The sequence below is a fragment of the Uloborus diversus genome, chromosome 2 (assembly GCF_026930045.1).
Source record: "Uloborus diversus isolate 005 chromosome 2, Udiv.v.3.1, whole genome shotgun sequence".
Taxonomy (NCBI): Eukaryota; Metazoa; Arthropoda; class Arachnida; order Araneae; family Uloboridae; genus Uloborus; species Uloborus diversus.
This window is the reverse complement of record NC_072732.1, coordinates 175,077,312-175,100,395: the sequence shown is the minus strand read 5'-3', so window position 1 is coordinate 175,100,395 and position 23,084 is coordinate 175,077,312. Positions and strand designations below refer to the sequence as shown.

At 33.7% G+C, this 23,084-nt stretch overlaps 1 protein-coding gene across 1 annotated transcript in view; it reads left to right on the top strand.

The window, feature by feature from the left end:
* LOC129216668 (protein PTHB1-like) overlaps positions 1-23,084 on the top strand; it is a 72,922-nt gene that overhangs the window by 27,601 nt on the left and 22,237 nt on the right. Inside the window, exons 13-15 of the mRNA XM_054850883.1 lie at positions 2,181-2,243; positions 5,120-5,321; positions 5,438-5,578. Of these exons, the coding sequence (XP_054706858.1) occupies positions 2,181-2,243; positions 5,120-5,321; positions 5,438-5,578 (406 nt within the window). The remainder of the gene's footprint in view (positions 1-2,180; positions 2,244-5,119; positions 5,322-5,437; positions 5,579-23,084) is intronic.

Below are 23,084 nucleotides of genomic sequence, written 5' to 3'. Positions count from 1 at the left end.
GTAAACTATAAATACAACAACAAAAGAGTATCAGCATATTTTGGGAAAGAGTGATACTTCTCCGGATGTATGTGCGCATTACTCTCTGTAGCTCTATTCTGTTTAAACTAAATAACGTACATTCCGTTAAAAGTTATTATAATTTCTTATATTCATTTGTTTTTTGAAAAGTAAATTTTTTTCAGAATTTTAGTTGGATGGCAAAATATAAATCTAATAAATTTACCTTGAAAAAAAATTTGCCCCCCTACTTTACATGGCCAAGTTACGCCTCTGCCAAAGGGGGTGTTTTTAAATATTATTGATTTTTTAAGGTCTTAAATCGGCAAGGGGGCAGCCCCCCAACCCCCAATGTCCCCCCGTAACACATTAGGAGCTACTTAATATTCATTGGGGGGGGGAGAAGAGAAATGAACCCCTTAAAGAATCCAAACGCAATCTGTAGTTTTAACAGTGTAGATATTTTTCAATCTGATTAGATTTAGTATAAATTTTAATCTGACGAAATTTAATCTGATTACTTTAGTTGACTAAATCAATCTGATTAAATTAGTTTGACTAAATTCAATCTGATTAATTTAATCTGAACTAAATCAATCTGAACTAAATTAGTTTTTTAGTCAACTAACGAGTTAGTTTAAACTAACGTTAATCTTCGTCTGCAATTGAATTAAATTTTTTAAATATTAGTCTGAACTAAATGGGAGTCAGATTACTTTAGTCGATAGAGGATTTAGTTGATTGATGCCCAACACTGGCAAGCAGCAATTGAAACTCACAGTTCTAGTTCAATATGTACTCTCATTTTAGTCTAGCAAGTTCAGATTTATTAGTATGCTCACAATAAAAATTCTCGACACTAAATTTTCTCCGGTCTTGCCAATCTTTCCAGTAATTGCCTGAAATTTGGTGGTTATGCCAAAATATCATGAAAATGTTCAATACCATATTGTTGCCTTTTTAAACTTGAAATTATTTTGTTAAATAAATGCAAAAAAATTGAATAACAGTGCTACTCTTGTAATTTTCAATCACAATAGTTGAATAATATTTGATCTGTTTCAACCTTTATCTAAAATTTTAAGCATTGGTTATGAAATGCAGTCAATCGTTCTACCTCATGACGTTTCAACAATTTCATTAGCTTCTGCAACACCATCACTATATTTTAATGATATAATTCAAATAAAATATTTACTATTAAAAATTATAAACTCTTATGATAAAAAAATATTGCAAAAAAAGTCTCAATGCAGGTCCAGATAGATCTATAAATTTTTGGCCCCCCTGCAAGAAAAATCTGTAGAGCCCCTCCCCAGAGGCCAGCAGTGTATATTTGCAACATTAATAAGTCATAGCGCTAGATTTTAATTTTTTTTTTCGAATTTCTTGTGCCCCCCCCCCCCCCCCCCCCCCCCCCATCCTGCACTGTGTGGTCTTCAGGTATGCAGATCCGAGACTGTCTCACTGACAGAAATTACTTGAGTTTAGTTGTTAATTCTGTAGAAATGTATTTAGATTCTAAGATAATAAGTAAAATATTCTATGTGCATGATTTTTCCCTTACAACATATTCCATAGTGAATTGTAAGAGTTTTTCAGTAACAGAAAATACATTTTGCTCTTAAATTTATTTTGTAACTTGAAGCTGAAATATCAGTTTTTTTTTTTTTTTTTCGCAAACACTCTATTCTGAAAGAAATATCATATTGGCTACATATGTAAGCAAATGTTTAAAAAACAATTTGTAAACTTAAAATTTTAATAAGTAAATAAATGTATCAACAATAATTTAAATGTCATTACAATAACTTCAATATGTTTGGAAAAAACGGAAGGTTTCTCCCACTTAATCTAAAATGATGAAACATGCTTCTTATATAATCTGATGTTTGTGCACCACTTATATGTATTACTCAATAGATTTTGAAATTAATCTCATGTTTTGTCAAATGTTTGTGCAGAATTTTATCAAATTTTTTTGATTTTATTGATTTGTATTTTAGAAAGGGGGAAAATCCTTCAGTATGATTGTAATTTTAGCAATACCTGTCTTTGTATTTTTCTTATACATTATGTCTGGAAAATACTGTGCTGGGTAGATAAATATGTTTTGGAGGAATACAATTTATTTAAGGAATTTAAGATTGTTCAATGTTTTATTTTGTTTTTTGTATTAGATGAGTGAAAATGAAGATGATTATCGAAGGTCGTTTGGCCCTGTCCCTTCCGTGCCTGTTAAGGTATGTACCTAAAAGTAGAAAGCCTAGAAGTGTGATATTTTAAAGCAACTATGCAACTAAAGATTCAATTACAGTCGGCGCTCATTTTAACAGCCACACATTATCAGGACCATTCCATTATAATGACCAGTGGTAAAAGCCATAGCTTTGTCCCTATGAACTCTGTTAATTTGCTTTTGGTATAACGACCATCCTGTATCGTCTAATCTAATACACTGAATTCAGAGGACACTATTTCCAGTTTTTTTTTTTTTTTCAATTATACAAACTTAACTTGAAATGACCTTGATTATTGTTTACAGACAGCTGCATGGAGTCTTCAGTGTTCAATCCAACCTTGAGAGGAAAGGGGATGGAGGGGAATTACCACTCACTACAACACAGAAAAATAAAGTGAGGAAAAAAGTGAAATTTCCGGACTGCTAAGGAAAAAAGGTTGTCAGATGAATTGATAGTTTCGTGTTTGAATCACATGGTTTTTAAGAGTTTGTTTCAGCACTCAACGAAGATAAAGATTATAATAATAATCTGTTCTTTTTTTATCATGAATCACTCTGCAATGATAGCAAGAAAGTGTTGCCCGTTTGCGAACGACCCCTTACCATTTGTCGCCTATCCAAGAATTGTAAAAATTCGGCTCATTAGATTGCTGATAACTTTTTGAATTATAAATACAGTAGACTCCCGATTATCTGCGAGCGGTTTATCCACGGGGCGGATTATCCGCGAATCAATCAACAATCACGAACATATGTATTTTCGCAGTAAAAAGCGAACACCAGTGGCTGTTTTTTTTTTTTTTTTGAAAAATTGTAAATTTACACTTAGTTGTTTTTGCTTGATTTTCGGTTGTGCAAAAATACAAAACATTTGTACTGTACTCTATATATGTTTTCACTGTTTGCAGAAAGTGTTATGCATCAATACAGTTAAGAATTTGAGATAGGACAATTTTTACCTGATTTGTCCCCCATTTTAGTCTTTTTGCGGTTATCCGTGATTTTTATTATCCGCGGCACTTTTGCCACCCAATTCCGCGGATAATCGGGAGTTTACTGTATATTGAGGTGGAATTTTTTAATGAGTCGTAGGATATATCTGGGCTTTGGATTATGAAAGTTATAAATTGCTATGCGCAGTGAAAAATTAATTGCTTTAAACATTCATATTTCATTAAATTTTCAATATTTTAACTTCAAATTTTATTATGTTTCTCTAATATGTTGTCAAATATTCTGAAAGTTTAGTAATGTTTGACAAAAAGCTCTGCCTGACATGACCCGAAATCCTTCAGAAATTTTTTTGCATTTTTGAAGGAAATGCTTGTATCTCCGTGGGAATAAGAGATACTTTCACGAAAATGTAAAAATAAATTCTTGATAGTTTTTTAACTTATTTCTGAAATTTATAGCTTATTCCCAGCTATTTACAATGAAAAATGATTAAAAACCTTTTTTTGTTTCCTCAATTTGTTGCTGGTACCCTAAATGAATAGTAGCTTTCATTTTTAATGGAAAATGACAGCTGGAGTAAATTTTTTATGTGAAGTGAAAAAAAATTACAGAGTAATTGGTCTTTTATTTCTCTAGAAATCTGTAAAATGTGAATTTTTGAAAGTGTCCCAATACTTTTGGTCATATTGTGTATATCTCAATATTGTGCACAAAAACAAATTAGTGTATCATGATCAGATGAAGAAGGAATTGAGACTAAAGTTCCTAGTATGAAAAATGTTTTGAGTGCTCAAGGGATTTTTAAATGTTTTTTTGAAAGGCAAAAAAAAAAAAAACCTCTATTTATCAACTATAACTGAAACGAAAAATTGTTTTGCAAAAATCGCATGTGCTAAAAGGGCAAACAACTGTTTCTGATTATATCTTCAAAAAAAAAAAAATGATTGGTAAGTATCTAATGCATTTTTTCCTATATTTTCAACTTTTAAATCTGTTTAATATTTTGTTATAATATTTTGCACCCATAATTTTTTGAAAAATTCTATGCTAAAAAATAATTTGGACATTTAACTGGAATCTTTAAAAAAGTGTCAATTATTTTGGAGCAGCAGAATATGCATGATGCATGTGTATATTTTTTAAAATTCTATCTCTTAGGACCACTTGTTATAAAGACCTTTTTCCTCTGTGATGGAGATGGTCGTTGTATCAAGTGCCGACTGTATTTCCACTGTAATAAAATACTGAATGAGTATAAAAATATGAGGAAAATGAATGAACAAAGAAAATAAAGTACACATTTGCAGAGTTACAGCAAATAGTTATTTCAAGATTACTACAGTGGAGCTTCTTCATCAATGCAAATGCATTTAACACGCAATAACAAAGTTGCAAAGCTGGTTATGAATATGACTGACATAAAATGACAAATTTCTTAACCTAAAATAATTAGATTAAAGTCAACCAATGAGAACACAGGCTAAAGGGGAAAGAAAAAAAACCATGAGAAGCCAAGGAGCAGGTAAAATAAGAGAAAAGAACATGAACAAAAATCTTGTAAAAAATATTTTTGTCACACCAGAAAAAAAAGCTGAAAAAAAACATTTATTTATTTCGAAGTAGTTTAAAAAGCTATTGTTCTATTCTTTCTTCTTTGGACTTAAGAAATAAATAGGCCCTGAGCTCAAATTGGTGGTCAGTTAACTTGGTTGATTGTTAGTAGCTTTTAGAATGTCCTTAAATGCTAGTTGACTTGCCTAACTGTGCCTTATAGACTCTAACATACATACAAATCAGTCTCGTGTAAACTAAATGGACATTTTGTGGATTAACAGAATATTCTGAAGTGTGTTCAAACCGAAACAACTTAAAAAATCATATGTTATCCTTTTTCATTCTATTGACTATTTTCTTCTTTTTTAGATTCAGTTGAAATGTCGCACTGTAGTTCATGATGTCAGATTAACAGTCTATGTTGAATCCCCATTACGAGTTTCACAAAATGTGTTTGTTTTTGGTTCTGTGCTGGATGGATCCCAAGCTGTAGTTTCTGTTACGCTGGGATCTCCTTTTATACCGACAAGCCTTAAATTGACTGCTCATGCGGCATATATCAATAGCTATGGTATTTATTACTTTCTCTAAACAGTTGATCAGTTATTATTTGCAAATGAATGACCCATTTTTATGACCAACGTTTGAGAATGTTTCACTTTCTTAAAAGTAACTTATGACTTGCAGGTGCTCCAAGAATTATTGATGCATCAGCGCAGCTTCCTTTCAATTTAATAGCAAGATCTTATCCTCCAGCTAAAGAAGCTGAAACAAAAATCACCATAGACATCAACAAAAAGCCACTTCTACTAACAGAGCTTTTACCTGGTGAGGAATATTTTAGGAATTCCTTTTCATTTTATTAATCTTTTTATTCCCAAAGCATCATTTTTCTTTCAATTGTCATTTTTGTGACTAAAAAGTTTTATCATATTTTCCCAGCATTAATTTATGCATTGAATATCAGCAAAACTTATTTTTACTGGCAAAATACTGAGACTGTGTAAAGCTTTTTTTTATTTTTTGGGAATTTTCTTATTGTCATATCTGTACCCAGTGGCTGATTTATAAGGGGGGTGGTGGGGGACGACCACCCCCCTCTGTGACCATCATTTTCTGAAACCAATGATATAGAATTGAAAGGATTACTAGCAATCACAACTAATTTTAATCCAGTACATTCCACTACTTTGCTTTAAATTAATCTTAGACAATTAGTGTAGTTGTGGACAGACAGTGTTACCCACTTTGAACTTAAGCTCGTCCCTCCCACCTTTTTTGAACTTTAATAATTTTTTTACTTCTATGTGTGTCTTTCAACCTTTTTCTTACAGGACTACACTATACTGCTATGAATTAGGACAGTGGAAGAAGGACCTGGGAAGAGGAAGGGGGGGGGGATCGCCCTCAAAGAGGAGATTTGGCACTTCAGGAGGGGGGGGGGATAAACTAGTGAGGGATGATAGGGAATGATTATTACTTTGAAACAGGATAAGGGAGAGTGCAATTGACTCCCTGCCCCCCTACATGTCGGGGGGGGGGCGGCTTTTACGGTTTTCAACCACCCCCTTGAATAGACTAAATCCACCCCTGTCTGTACCTCAAAGCCAGATTAATGTAAGTCACATTATCATTGCTTTGCCTGAGAGCATTAAAACATTTATCTGGTATACAGAGGTTGAAAATGAAAGAAAGGGAGGTTCACCCGAACCACACAGGTAAACAAGTACAAAAGATTTTTTAGACAGAAATATGTTGTCATGGCTTAATGCCAAATAAGCTTCTACATACAATGCAGTAGTAACCTGAAAATCTCCATGTTTGGACTTACTGGTCTGGCCCTGAGTTATAGACATTGTTTATGATTAGTTGGCGTAAAATTTCATTGCCAATAAATGTTCCTACATCAAATTTTATATTTTATGAGAATATAATATTAATGACAGTCTGTAAATAAATGAATTGTAAGGAAGTAGTTATGTTCAAATAAAACTAATACAATAATTTCTGATGGGATATAAATATAAAATTTAAAAATAAACTTATGCGCTGAAAATAAATGGAGAAAGCAACATTGTAGACGCAATGAGTTGTAAGTTATGGTATACACATATTTTGGGGTATTTTGAAACATCAAGGCATGTATGTGTAACAATTAGCAGGTTTTTCATTAATGTTATTCTTATCTGTTTAGTTTTGTTTCTCCCAGACCTTTTTAGGAGGTGTTCCACCCTGCCACGCCCTTTTTTTGTTGGTTTTCTCAATGTTCCTTCCTTACGCTTTGAAATTTTGACAAAACTTCATCACAAAGGCAAGGTTTTGGCTTTGAAATGCATTTCCCTTGATTCTCCTCTAATTTTATTAATTTAAATTTTTTATGCTTTTAACATAGTCTTCTAAACAAAACTTTAAAAAGCTTCTTAATTATAATTTAAAAAATAATTACAATAGTAACCATAGAAAAAATATTATTGAGAAATACTTGGATTTTGTATACTTATAGTGCCTCTTTAATTGATTTAAAGTGCGCTTTTACACCCTGCAATCTGCCCCTTTTTTGGTGTGAGGGAAACTCTATTTTGGATATAACTTTGGATATACTTAAATTGAAAAAAATTGATATGTTTTGTAGTTTAGCCCTGAATGTACTGTTAAGGGAGTGCAAAGATTTAAAAAATATTAGAAGGCTTTAAAAAGTATATATTTGCATGTCCAGCAAAACATGTTATAAGGCTTCGTTTGTTTTAATATTTACACAAATGAATAAATAAATAAATAAAAATAAAATGAACAAATAAAATAAATAAATTCTGGTATCGCACATACAGCAAGCCATGAGCCCAAATGTTAACCATTTGCTGAGCTATTAAAAATGCGGTCAGGAAAAAAAAATAATAAAAAGACTTAAAGGTATATCAAGATGTGTTATTGTTCCCTGATTTTCAGTTAATGCTGTTGGGCTGTATGGGCTTACTCGTTTGATTTAAATTAAACCGTTAGATTAGAAAAAAAATAAATGTGTTTTTAAAGAGTTAACTCATTTCCCTTTTAAATCCATATAATATAAATAAAACATATATATATATATATATATATATATATATATATATATATATATATATATATATATATATATATATATATATATATATATATATATATATTTATATATATATATATATATATATATATATTAGGGTGGTCCTTATTTTTGAAGTTGTAGATATTTGACACGACGCCCCCTCAATTTGTTCCATTATACAAATAAATGATCCATGCAAAATTTTAAGTCAATCCATGAATATTAACACGTGCCCCTAGGGCCCCCTTTTTTGAGTTTCGAAGAAAAAATTGTGGATTTTCTCATTTTTATGTAAAAATATTCCTAGGTTTCGTATTTAAAGTAATTTTGAACCTCAATAGATGTTGCTACTTTCAGACCAACCATTCTCTCACTTTCATTCTGTAAAATTTTACAAATTACATAGGGTACATGTACACCAATGGCCCTCGGACAGGCATACCACTATTCGCTCTCGTTTCAAACCATGCGGCAGGGGAACATTTCTTTCCACCAAGATGGACACAAGGGTTTCTAAAGGCCATTAATGAATGATTTTTGACGATAACAAATTGCCTCCTCCAGGCTTTAGGGGTGTTGATTTAGAAAATTTCCTGTGTATCTAATAGGTGTGGCATATAGGGTCATTAGGTTTCCATGCTATAAATATAAGTAATGACAATTATATTTTAATTTGCTGTTCTTTAGTTATATACTTAAATGTTTATGCATTCTTATAATTTAAATTTTGAAAAATCCTCGATTACCCTACAATAAAAATAAACTCTCTTTTCCATATCTAAAATATAAATTAAAAAAAATTCCAGATCGGAATTATGTAAAAATCTATATTTTAAACTGTCTTCTATTTCAGTACATAGTCCTTTATTACAGTCGACGCTCGATATAACGACCATCTCCGTCCCAGAGAAAAAGGTCTTTATAACGAGTGGTCGTTATAAGAGGCATAAATTTAAAAAATGTACACCGTCATCATGCATGCCCTAGTAAATGCCCAAATGTTTTTTATCATAGGAATTTTTAGAAAAGTAGTGTGCAAAATATTATGACAGAATATTAAACAAGTTTTAAAGTAGAAAATATAAGGAGGAAAATGTTACACACTTTCATATCTGCTACTACTACTACTACTACTACTACTACCACAACAATTTCTGAAGATAAAACCAGAAACAGAGGTCTGCCGTTTTAGCAGACGTGATTTTTGCGAAACATTATTTTCTGTTTCAGATATAGGTGATACATTGTGTTTCTCTTGCTTTTCAAAGAAACATTTAAAAGTCCCTCGAGAACCCCAAATCTTTAAAAATACTAGATTCAAACACCAAACGACCAATACATAACTCCTTTTTCTTAGGAATCTGGAATTTTCTCGATTTTTCCACCCATTATTTTTTTCTGTGCTAGCTGTGGTGAATGGTAACCTCCCCCCCCCCCCCCACCCCCTCTTAAAGTTGGATTTGACATTGAAAACTTCAGGCAGATGTCCGTAAACAATAATCAATGTCATTTTAAGCTACAAATTTGTTTTATTGGAAAGAACACAAGAAATAGCGTCCGCTGATTCGGTCGCTGTATTGGATTAGACGATACAGAACGGTCGTTATAACGAAAGCAAATTAACATAGAGTTTATAGGAACAAAGTTGGGACTTCTACCACTGGTCGTTATAATGGGACAGTCTTTATAATGTGTGGTCGTTATAATGAGCGTCGACTGTATCATCAAATTTCTCTTGCAATTCACAAGATTTAGAAACCGAAATGTGTATCTATCCTAACCATATATGCCAATCCTAACCTGTTGAACTTTTTTTTCTATATCTGGTTTACAATAACGCAAAAAATCTTGACAACTATTGATATCTGCTCGCATTTCATCAATGTTAGACTAATGCCATATTAGGGACAAAGATGCTGCTAATTATTAACAGCCTATGTTGATACAGTAAATTTAAATCCAAATAACCTTATGATCAATCGTACATCCCTTTAAGAGGAGCAAGAGAAAATCTTCGAGAGGTAAAATCAGATTTCATGAATTTAAATTTAGATTTTTTAGTTATTCCCTGGGATACAAAGCTACATCCAGATGTAACTGGAAAAAATGCCGATAGGCTTACCATGATAGCTTCAGGTCCCAAAGTTGAACAGCTACTCGGAATTTGTGAGATATTTCTTCAGTTGTATATGATATCTTAGATGATTGCTCTTTATTACTAACTGTTCAAGCTGTAGTGTTTTATATAGCGGCTTACCGGTCGTATAAATTGTGCATGTAATTTTTTAGAGCAAAAGCTGAACGGTGATATATTGCATTTGTATTGCTATCATCATGCACTTGAAATCGTACTGCAGAGTGTCTTTAAAGAAGTTCTTGCCTTTCTTAGTTCTAGACTCGATATTCCATTATTTAAGCGTTTCAAATTTCAAAAACTGCACATACCACTTAATTTCTAAAAAGCGGAATTAAGAAATATTACAGAGAATTCTCATAACGTATAATAATATTTCTTGGTGAAGTCCTCCCTCCTACAGCGATATGTTTTTAGCAACCTGGAGCTTATCTGTAAGCCAGATGGGTGGCAAAAGGAATTTATTGTTTGAATATTTATATATTTAGGAAACAATTTAAATTAACTTTACATGAAGAAAATGCCCGTAAATGCTGTTTTACAGTTAAGTGTTGTATGAAGATATAGTTTATCGCAGCAACCCATTCTAGGCATTTTAAATTAATATAATAAATAATAAGTCTAGTAGGAAAAATAAATACCTTTGTGCTGAATAGTAAAGTCAGACCAAACAACGTAAGTAGAAGCACAAATTTGTAAATTACAGCAGACACATGTTTCGGCGTTACAGGGAACGCCTTTTTCAATGCAAAAAATAATGAGCTTATGGATGAAAAGACATCCGACAAAAGCATCTCGGATGGATGAAAAGACATCCGTCTAGCTTTTGTCGGATGTCTTTTCATCCATAAGCTCATTATTTTTTGCATTGAAAAAGGCGTTCCCTGTAACGCCGAAACATGTGTCTGCTGTAATTTACAAATTTGTGCTTCTACTTACGTTGTTTGGTCTGACTTTAATAAGTCTAGTGTCTAAAATACCTGCAGCGTACAAAATGATGACAAACATGCAGCAGAAGCAGTGATTGAAAAATTCCTAAATAACTTATGGTACTTAGGGGATGAACTAGTAGCTTTGTCCGTACTGGATGAAGGAATTAACTTTGAAGATAGGAAAAGATTACTTAAAAAAAAAAAAAAAATGCTTGCTGAATAGGAAGACGTGTCTGATGACTGTATAAAAAATTTCAGATAACAGTAGATGATTTGGAATACTTTCTTAGTAAAGCTCTTCTTCTTTATAGAATCAATTAATTACATGTCAATAAAAGTGTTTGATAAGTTACAAACACCAAAAGATATTTTCCTATTTGATCCTGATTCATGGCAAAATGAAGGAAGCTATTTAAAGGGAAGAGATATCGTTAAAATGCTGAAAGTTGTGAATGATACAATTGAAAGAGGAGCACAATTAATTGAGGAATTTCACAATCAATTTACCACATATGAGTCACAAATGCAATTTAGTATTTTACAGACCGTCCAAGACTATGGGGAAAAAAATGCACACGATTGATATACATTGAGAAAAGCGTACGATTAAGGTAAAGTTTCTATAGCACTATTTAATTCTTATTGAATGTAAAATCTTTAGACGATATGAAGTAATTAAAAAAATTAATTTTAGCCCTACCTCGATGTAAAAATAATATGCAAACATAGGAGAAACGATGTACGGGGTCTGAAGTAAAAACTCGAAGATTTGTGAGAAAATTATCAAAAGTGTTAAAGTTCAATGGTCTAGGGGCACGTGTTATTATTGACCGATCAAGTTCAAATTTTGCACCGATTACTTTTTATTATAGTGTCACAAAACTAGGGGGCGTCACTTGTTGAATTCCGAATTTTTTTTTTCCCATATAAATAAGGACCACACTAATATATATATATATATATATATATATATATATATATATATATATATATATATATATATATATATATATATATATAGGTGTGCAAAAATTAAGGACGAGGTGGTTTTTTCAATATAACTTTGTGCAAAAGCTTTCCAAATCAACACATCTAATATCGTAAGATCCCCAATACGTAAGGACATGTGTAATATAAGCAACACTTACTAAAAGAGAAATCAGAGGGATAAAAAGAAGCTTTATTGGAAAAGTAGCATGGAGCGCAATGCGACTGAAGGCCGAAACTTCCCTGTGATGGGTGTCCAGCAAGAAACATCTGGTCTTTAGTAGGGGCTATGATCTCCCCCGACTGCTAGGCGGGTTTCACAGCGTCTGCCCATGCTGAGAATGAGGGTGTCAATGAGTTGTTGAGGCATTACTGCCCATTCGTCTTGCAGCGCCAATCAAAGCTCCCGAATCGTTACTGGTGGTAAGGTACGAGCTGCCAAGCGTCTGCCTAGAAAATCCCATACATGCTCGATGGGATTGAGATCCGGAGATCGTGCCGGAGAATCCGTACGTTCAATATCCTAACTCTCTAAGAGCTGTTTAGGAGTTACTGTGCGATGACATGGTGCATTGTCGCCCATGAAAAGGAACTGCGAACCCATAGCGCCTCTAAAAAGACACACATATGGAAGAAGAATCTCGTTACAATAACGGGTCCCGTTGACTGAACCTGCGTCAAAGATGTGAAGGTCTGTAAAACTACCAAACATGATGCCTCCCCAAACGAGAACACCGCGAGCTCCATACCTGTCCCTTTCAATGATGTTCGAGGGTTTACTGCGGCTTCCCCGCTCTCTCCAGATGAGTATGCGATGAGAATCGCTACTCAGACTGAATCTGCTCTCATCTGTAAAGACTACTCGTCCCCAATCATTGTCTCTCCGATTCTGGTGTTCCCGGCACCACAGAGAACGCCTTCTCCGATGGGTAGGCGTTAGAGGTACACACCGTATAGGGCGTCATGCAAACAGATCACCATCGTGAAGTCTTCTGGCCACGGTAAAACGCGATATTGGTCGTCCAGTCGCCTGTGTCGTGTGCCTAGCGATTTCTCCCGCTGTCTGCTGCCTGTTTCTTCTGGCCTGTAAGACAATATACCGGTCATCTGCGGGTGTGGTTCCTCGTGGACGAAAACTACTGAACCCCCGGATAGCTGTTCCTGTAGTTTGAAATTGTCTCCAAAGTCGTGAAACGATGCTGTGAGCAATTCCGAACTTTGCAGCCACACTTGTCACACTGCGGCCTTCCTCCAACTTCCCAATGATTCGACCTTGGGTAAAAACCTCCAGATGTCATCTAACAGATTGATTATTCGCCATTTCTCGCTGAGGCAGCAACTTGGTGTGATTTTAACTGCTATACGGCGTGCAATCTCTTTGCTAGAAATACTGATCTTACACCAACAACATGCTTTATACTACTCAGACACTCCCCCATTACGTCTGCCTGCATATCTGCGCATGTGCTACCGTACATCACCTTACTTAATTTCCTGATTGATCTTTCTGTCCGCTCTGCCTCTTCGTTCAGCTGACATGCTAATTTTTCGACTTCGTCCTTAATTTTTGCACACCAGTGTATATATATATATATATATATGCGTGTGTATATTCCCTATACAAATCCACCATTTACGCCAGATCTGGACCAAATTTGACAGAGAGGTACTTGGGCCTCCGAGAAGGAACATAGGGGGGTTTTTAAATGCCAAAATAGAACCGAACTGTTTGAATTTTAATTTTAAAGACCGAAAATGGCATTAAATGGCTCTTTCTACCCGAAATAATTTTTCAATTTCTTTAATTCAGAGCACATTCGAAAGCCCGCGAAAAATACCCATAGAGTGTAATCAGTTTCTATGAATTAAAAAAAAAAAGAAAGGCTGTAAAATCACCAGGAAAAAATTAAAAAGCACTTTTAAGCCTAATGGAACTCTATTTTCATATCTTGTGTAAACCATCTGTTGACCTAACGATTGTATCTAACTCCCGTAAGGAAGGTAAACAAGTTTAGCAGATGCCTTCTATTTCACATTTCTGTTGCTATCTAGTGAATGAAATGTCAGATCTCAAATTGTAAGGTTAAATCATTTTATTTATAAATCCAGTAATTAACAACTGTAAATAAAATCTAACTTCAATAAATAGTATAAACAAGTATGAGGGATTTCAACAATACTCAAATCAATCTTCATGTTCCAAAAGAACATCTTTCCAAAAAACATTTGACACCCTAACATGAACTATTTATTCTAAAATGTTTCAAAAAATTTTTAGTCCCTAACTCTCATGGCAAAATCCTAAAAGCCATCTCCTAAGTGCAGGACGTCGCTTCAACAGCGAACGATAATCTTAAAAATACGACTATCGTCAGTCGAAAATGAGAAACGCGAGCAGAAGAAGGTGATTTCCTTCTCATTCCCCTTGCTTATATCATACAGCGCACTCAATGCACGTCACTCTGGATATGCGTACGTAAGAGCCCAATCTGGATGTTTCCAGAACATTCGATTTGCCGTGGAGCCATCGGGAGATTACATCACCTCCGCTCGTGCTCCGACGTCACATCCTTCTTCCTGACGAAACACGTCGTTCGAAGACATTCCGATGTTTACACGTTGATTCTCCAATACGCGATTTGAAACAAGCGTCCTTTAAGGGACAAGATTAACTGCCTTTTCATTATTAAAGAAATACAAGTGAGTAAAATCATTTACACTTAGTTTACACTTAGCTTTCAAAATGAATTGGTGAGAATATTTCTCAAATAGACATTTTTTGGCTATCACCATCGTTTGTGCGATCTCATTTTAAATTAACTTTCAGAAGGTTGCCAAATTTTTTTCTCGGCTGTGACTAAATAAAATTTTGTTTTTGTTTTGAGGTAAAAAGTTTTCCTTTTGATTATTATTTGGCGATTCATCTTCTTTCTTTTTACTTTCTTCTATATCTAATATATAGAAGAAAGTATTGGATTCGTGCAAATTTTCGAATTTCAAAGGATTCGAACGTTTTGAGGTGTGCTGAGTCCATTTCGACCATTTTTGGAAAGTGTCTGTCTGTGTGTCCCTGTGTGTGTGTCACGTCTGTGTGTGACCATTTTTTTGTGGCCGCTCTACACGCTCTACAGCAAAAACTACCACATGAAATCGAACGAAATTTGGTACACATATGTGCCCCTATGTGAACTTGTGCCCATTGGTTTTTGGCGCGAATTCCTCCAAAGGGGGTGGAGCAATGGGACGTTTTTTGAGTTAAGCGTGCTTGCTATTCTTCAGGAAGTAACTGGCGGAAACAAACAAAATTTGGTCCATATGTTGCCATTAACAGGAACAGGTGCTGATTCAATTTTGGTGTCAATAATTCAAACGCTGGTTGAGCTATAGAACGTTTTTTGTCGTCAATTGTGACTGCTGTATCTCAAGAAATAATGAACGGAATGAAAGAAAAATTTATCGGCAAGTAACCCTTAGTGTGTATAAGAGCTGATTTTATTTTGGTGTCAACAGCTAAAAAGGGGGGTAGCGCAATCGCCCGTTCTTTTTTTCCATTGTGAGTGCCCTATCTCAAGAAGTAATGCTACGTTCTGGTTGAAATTTGGAATATATGTGAATCCATATGTAAACAGGCTTTGGTTCAATTTTGATGCCAATCGCTCCAAGAGGTGTTGATTTTTTTTTCGAATAAAAATAGCTTTAGTAATGCAACAATAAGAAAGATAAATCGTAATAGATTGTCGTCTGCTTATTTCTTGTGATTTTAATTGTATGGAAATGATCGGAAATATTATCTCAATGATTTAAAATTTTTAACTGTTGCCATCTTATGTTTGTTAACAAATAAAATATTTGTAATTAATTCAAGCAAGGCTTTCAAAATAACTTTCAATTTTCCCTCTTTGCTTTGCTTTCGCAATAATTCAGACATTGGGATGGTCGTCAAGTTTTTGCATGTGTAATTTTGTTTTTGTTGGGAATATTGCTTCCTCATCAAGCATGGGGAGGGATCAAAAAAAAAAAAAAAAAAAGAAAAATATAGAAGAAAGTTTCGTGATGGCCACAACATACTATTTTTTTTTTTGTTTAAGGATTTTAATTGTATTTATGGAGGGTTGAGTTTAATTTATTCGGGAGTTTTTGATTTGCCATTTTCTTTCTTTGAGAATGATTATATCTTGGTGGGAAACTTGACAGTTTTTTAAAAATCTTATTGAAGCCCGATTGTTGAACATGCATCACACTTGACATAACTTTTATTTTCGAGGTACACTGTGCAAAGCTGGGCACTGCAGCTAGTATATAAAACATTATTTTCTTACTTATTTCCTCTTCAAAGAGTACTTTTGAGGTGTTTTTTTATCCTACTATCATGCAAACCTCTGATTTAATAAATTGTAAGACATATATATCATCTAATTGACAGTGTCACTCACTGCCTTTTTTCCCCGTTGCTTTCATAGAACTTTTGCAGTGTCAATTGTTATTCTCGTAAGATTGAGGCAGAAAGAGCACACATAATTTAAAGAGTGAAATCATAATCATCATCATTCTAATAAAACTTATTTATTTGTTGATGTAGATGAGTTCATTTTGAAGTAGAATTGAGAATCTCAAGGGTTTTACAATAACTTCTCCTATGTGGTTTTCATTACTGTTAATGCACTTTTTGTAAATGTTCTTTGAAGTTTGCATGCATTGCACAAAATGTTTGCACATTTCTTTTTCCAAATATTGCTCTGTTGTTTTCTGCGAATTTTATGCAAAGCTTCTGTTAGTTCTTTCATTATATGGGGCTTATGATGGTACACAAGTACCTCATAAGAAATTGTGGCACATAGCTAACACGGGCATCTTTGACGGGGGAGGGGGGGGGACACACACGTCCGCCCAATATTTTAGTATAGCAAAAAGTCCCCCCCCCCCCCAATATTCCCATTAAATACATATATTGCAACACCGAATAACCGAAAATATGTTACAGAGCTGGCCCAATACCAAACTCTTTCTTTGTTGAACAAAATTATATCAGAATTAGCCCCTAGAGAACCTGCCATTAAAAACAGGAAACACGATAGTCCAAGAAATAAATTTTCTTTTGTACACTGTGCCCCATCTCAAATACTTGTTTTGATGCTCTTCCTGATAAGGGCACCCTCTTCTATTGATCACTTTTTTTCCTACCAACTGGCCAACTCATTAACGAGGAAAGTAGACACTGTCCAGCTGCATCACATTGGGTGCTAAAAATCCCTCTGGCTACCCGGGCTGGTGGGAGAACGGAGAAAGGGGCTTTAAGTTCTTGTGCGCATGATGTTTGTTGGAAAATTTTCCTCAGAACAGCAAGCGGAGGATCTGTGATTCTAAAGTAAATCCTTTTACAACGCATTGCAATATCCACACCAGCATGTCCTGTTCACTTTAGAGAATATCTGAGCTGAAGGAAAAGAATCTGGTAAGTTTTACTTATTTTATCTTTTTCTTATTGCATTGAAAAGGAAGTAACAAAATTACTTGTTAACGTTATGTGCGTTTTCCGTTAATAGTAAACACGGAGCGATTTTTAAGACTTCAATACCACTAATAATTCAGAACGTTTTCATTGGAGGAAGTACTGATGTGCTCTTTTTACGATATTACACAATCATTAGTGGAATATATAGAATTATAGATTACTTATTTTTAACAAAGTTGAGATCTTTAAAGTACATTTAACAATATTTTATTGCTGCCTTTCTATGCAAATCCGGAAAAGAACTAAATTAGCATTAAAAAAGCAAGATGTTTATCTTCCATACAAATAATTTTTAATTCATAAGTCAAACTTAGTTTTTAATCAAGAAATCTTAATTTTGTAATGTAATTTAAAATTAAATGAAATCATCATTCTCAGGACAAGTAAAATTGGAGCAAAATAAGTATTTGAGACTATTTCTATAAACTTGGTTTGCACTAAAAGGTATTGTGTGATTTCTTGATTTAAACACTCAAAAATTACAATTACTCTTAATATCTTTATATTTAGGTAAATTCTAAAGTAGCCAAAAAAAAAAATTAAATATTGAGATTTAGAGATTTATTTATTTATTTAACCACATGAAGAGTTCTTTATATATGAGGCTCATATGAGTGAGTCCTTATTTTGGTTTTATGCCAGAAAATGGGTAAAAAAATTGTAAAACCAACCTTAAAAAATCATTTTTGATGATTTTTTTAACATTTTAGATGGAATAACTTATGAGTCATCAAACTTGCTATAAATGTTCATACTTAATATTTATGAACTTTGCACCTCTCTAGCCCTTCAGAACAATGCTAATAGTTATTATAATGCACTCATCCCCGCCAAATAGAAATAGTAGCTATGCAACTTTCGAAAACTGAAAAAAAGAAGAAAAAATGAGGGGAGGGGTGCCGTTTACAAGAAATTGATGTGGAATGCTGTTTGAAGCAACTTGAGGGTTGTTGTTTTTTTGATGTGCAATGTTATAAAACTTTTTTTTCCCCCTAGTAAATTGCACTGTACATTAAAAAAATCAAAAAATTTTAAATACCCCTGCCCCTTTTTTTTAGCAAAAATAATATTTTAGTTTTTAATTCTTTGTTTTTTTCAAAAGCAAGCATTATGAAGCGACAAAAGCAGGATGAAAAATATTGAGAATTCATTAAGCTTTTGTATTCATATTGATCTTATGCATGAATTTTGAATACTGTATTGTGAGCACAAAAAGTAAGATGCAAAAATATTTTTGAATAATTTAGGATTTAAATATTCTGTTTGAAATTTGAAATTGTTTTTTAGAATGTTTTGAAAGGTGTCAACGTTGTTTTCGATCATTTAATTGAAATTCAGACACTAAACCATTTTATTAAAATTTATTCTTAAAGTTTCCAATTTGCAGAGTAAGGATTTTTCTGATACATTTGCCGTTCCAATGACAGCCTTAATATCTCTCTTTGCATTGCATTTCCTGAACCACTAGCGCAGCCAGAGTTATCTTCTGGAAGGGGTTTTTCGATCAAAAGTCCTTATAAAACAAAAAATGCTTTTGTTATATTTGAGGGATAACTAAAGAAGGAAACTGACCCTTCTATTACTCTATACTTCATATTCGAAACTGCAAGCTCAGGATAATGTCCCAGAGCAGTTCAATATATATATATATTTTTTTTTTTTTTTTTTGCAATTTGGCCTTAGCTCTGGTATGGGACAGTATTCTATATCTTTAAAGTACTGGTGGTTAATTAATGCATTCAGTTTCATTGAACGTTGCTTTATTGGTGAAGTATCACTTAAGTATTCGAGGTATTTTCTACTTGAAATATTGCAGGGCAAAAAGTATATTTTTTAAAGGGGGATAAAAAAAAACAAAAAAGCTTTTTAAAAAAATTGACTTACAACTGAAAAGTTTTTTTCTTCTTAGGTTTTGTTTACTTCCGAGATGGAGAAGTTTTTGATAAAGTGACCACATTCTCAAACATCACTTCCTAGCGGAATTCCTACTTTATAGAGATAATTGAACCCCCAACCGAAAGAGTTGCAGTTACAGAAGAATTCTGTAGTAACATTCTGAATCAACCTCTAGTAGCTGGTGAAATCTTACCTTTGCAAAAACTTAAGGATAAAACATTAAAATTTAGAACAGCTTGGTATAAAGATTTTTCATTGTTGCATGTAAGCAACTCAGTACAGTGGCGCCGACTCCATGGGGCCTGAGGGGGCCCGAGCCCCCTCAAAAAAAATTTTGAGGGGGCAGAGCCCCCCCCCCTAATAATTTAAGAAAATTCTTAGTTATTTAATGCTTTCTAAACTCACAAATTTGTCTCAATATTTTTTATTTTCCTTGTTTGAAGATAGTAATCTTTCCTTGTTTGAAGTACCTTGTAAAATACATTCAGCAATGAGTTACAACAAATAATTTTTATGGTTAAAAGCAGGTTAACTGAAAACGAGTGGTGTGAATAATGATAGTGTTACGGTGCTGCGAGCGCTCAAATTTGTCCCAGTGTGCGAACCTGCGGATAGTCTGTCCGATCAACAATGGGATGCGATTGAACAACTTTCATAACCACCGAGATATTTTTGATGAATTGGATATTCGACCAGAGGTCAACGACTTCAAATTCAGTAATCTAGTCAGGCGGTCGACATTCGCACCTTTCTAAAGACAGCCCTAATATTGGTATTTAAAGCAAGTTTAAAAATCTCTGTAATAGAGAATTAACTACATACAGAATGTTAGATTCAAAATTTCGGAATATTAGTATTATTTTATTACCGTATTACTATAGTACTGCATTAGTTATTTTCAAATACTTAAATATTTTTAGGGTATAAGACTCTATAAAAACCCGCTATTTACATACTATGTTAACTTTATTAAACAAATTAACTGTGGGATATTATTTTTATTTAATGAACTCTGAGCCTTATTCAAAGCTATTTCACTTATTAATCAAAGTGCGACAGCAATATCTTATGCTTTATTTTTTTTAATGATAGTTTATTTAAATATAATTTCAATCTTTTCATATATATATATAAATTCACTATTCTGTAATAGTCTAAAAACAAAATTATTATACTATAAATTAAACTATTTTTTTACGAAAACACCGTACATGTGAGGTTTTCTTTTTCCTTTTTTTTTTTGTTTTTTTTTTGTTTTTCGTTTTTCAAAGCCAAAACATGTGTCGAGTTAGCGAGAGTAGAGTTTTCGGGGTTCTAATGTTGATAATATATTACTCTAAAATGCTTAAAAAACTGTAAAACTTACTTTCTCCATCTCCAATTTAGAAAATTTCCCGGGGTTAAACCCGCGGCATGCCCCCCACCCTCCCAATATTTTTTTGTATTTAGGCGCACTGGGTATTTAGGTGCTGGGTATTTAGGCTGTATTTAGGTGCCCTTCCATGCAAGTCAAGTGCCCTACACCTTATAGCAATGCCTAGCCACGGAACTGCACGACTTCCCCCAAAATAGAACTGCAAAAATGTCCCACACTGAAGATAAGTGACATGATCTAATTGAACCAGAAAATTTGCATACAAATTCTTAGATTGACTTTGAAAACGACATGCCACATATTGTTTGTTAGTATAAATCACATACACCAGAAAATATATAAATTGGCATTTTCAAGGTTCAAAATATCTGAACTTTTTTTTTGGGAAAAGTTGGGGGGGGGGGAGCGCCGTGGGAGTTCATAACCCCAGGACCACCGGTGACGTCTAGCCCCCTCAATAATTTTTGCAAGTCGGCGCCCCTGACTCAGTAGATGGTATTCTTTGTTTCTTCTGTCAAAAAGTATTCTTTGGATAATCAAGCAAAGAACTAAGCAAAGAAAATGAATAGCAGTTTCTCAAGTCAAAGGTTTGAAAATTGGAAGAAAGTTTTAGAAAAGTTCAAAAGCCATCAAAATGTGATGCTCACTTACAAGCAGTTTTGTCTTTCAAACAAAAAAAGAATCCGGTACATCTCCAGCTAAACGAAAGTCTTGTCAAAGAACAGCAAGGGCTTGTTTGATAAAAATTATCACATCCCTGAAATTTCTTGCAAGACATGGACTAGCACTTCGAGGTCACGAGCAATTTGCTGGAAACTTACATAATCTACTAAAATTGTAAATGGAAGATTTCCCTAGCCTTGAAAATTGGATGAACAAAGAAAGAGAAAAAATGACTCATCCAACCATTCAAAATGAATTGCTAAAACTGATGAGTCAAGAAATTTTACGGAACATTTGCGACAAAATTAATAAGCAGAATCCACCAATTTTTTCCATTATTTGTGATGGCACCCATGATGCATACAGTTTAGAACAAGAGATCATTTGTGTTCGTTATATTGGTGAGGAACTAAATCCTACTGGATGCTTTCCGGGTTTTTATAGTGCATCTGATATGACAGCTGAAGGCATATCATCTATTTTGAAAGATGTCATGATAAATAAGAATGCAGTTACCAATATCCAACGTACGAGGTCAAACATGTGATGGAGCATCTACAATGAGTGGGGAAAAAGGTGGAGTTCAAAAGATGATTAAGGATGATCAGCCCTTAGCTCTGTTTGTGCATTGTGGTGCTCATTGCATGAATTTGGTAGTGAAAGATATGTGTGAAGTTTCATTAACTGTGCGTAATGCAATGCAATGGGCACATGAGCTTGGAGTTATTTTCAATAAGTCATCAAAAGCAATTCACAGTTTGTAAAAATCAAAGAAGTGGCAATTGACGGCCCTGTTGGTAATATCAGGATAAAACAACCTCTTTATCCAACTCCGTGGATTTACCAATATTCCCAAATTGCTGAAATTTTGAAAAATTACTCTGCAGTTTTGGATATTTTAGAACTTATCGTTGGAAACAAATGGCAATCAGCTGGGGGGTTGTTGAGACTATTTCAATGAGGGACGGTAGTACTTGGTTTTATGATGCTGAAGAATATCATCGACAAATGGAAGTGTTTAATAAATGTCTACAATTCTAGGCAAATGTGTGTTTCTTCCATGATAGAAGGAATACATGACTTGAAAACATACGTCGAGGACGTTAGATGTGATAAAAGATTTGAAGAGATCTTCGTAGAAGCTGAAAATTTTTTAGAAGAGAATAACTTGGAGAAGATAGACTTGCATCGCCAAAGGAAAGTTCCCAAAAAATTTGCCGGTGAAGGTAAAGAACATTTATGTAAAACAGCAATGGAGTATTGCTGTTTTACATAAATATTATAGAAGAGAATATTTTGAGATGTTGGATGCAACTTTAATTTCTATAGAAACCAGATTTTGCCCAGAAGATTTGTGCAAACTTAAGAGTTTAGAAAGAGCCATACTGCTTCAAAAGACTCTAGAATATGAAGAAACGATAGGGAAATATCCTGAAATTGAAATGTGTCATTTAGAAACAGTTACAACTTTTCCACCGAAAATTTAGTGTTGCATCTGTGCCTGATGTGGTATCAGATTTTAAATCCATGTCACACGATGTAAGACAAATGTTTGAAAACATCGAAAAATTAATTAGGTTACTAATTGTATTTCCTAGCTCTTCTTGCGAAGCTGAAAGAAGTTTTAGCTCTCTTAGAAGATTGAAAACCTATTTAAGAAGCACAATGTTGCAAAAAGACTGAATCACTTGGTTATATGCTCCATCCGTAAAGAAGAATTACAATTGCTAGACAATAATGATATAGCCTTTAA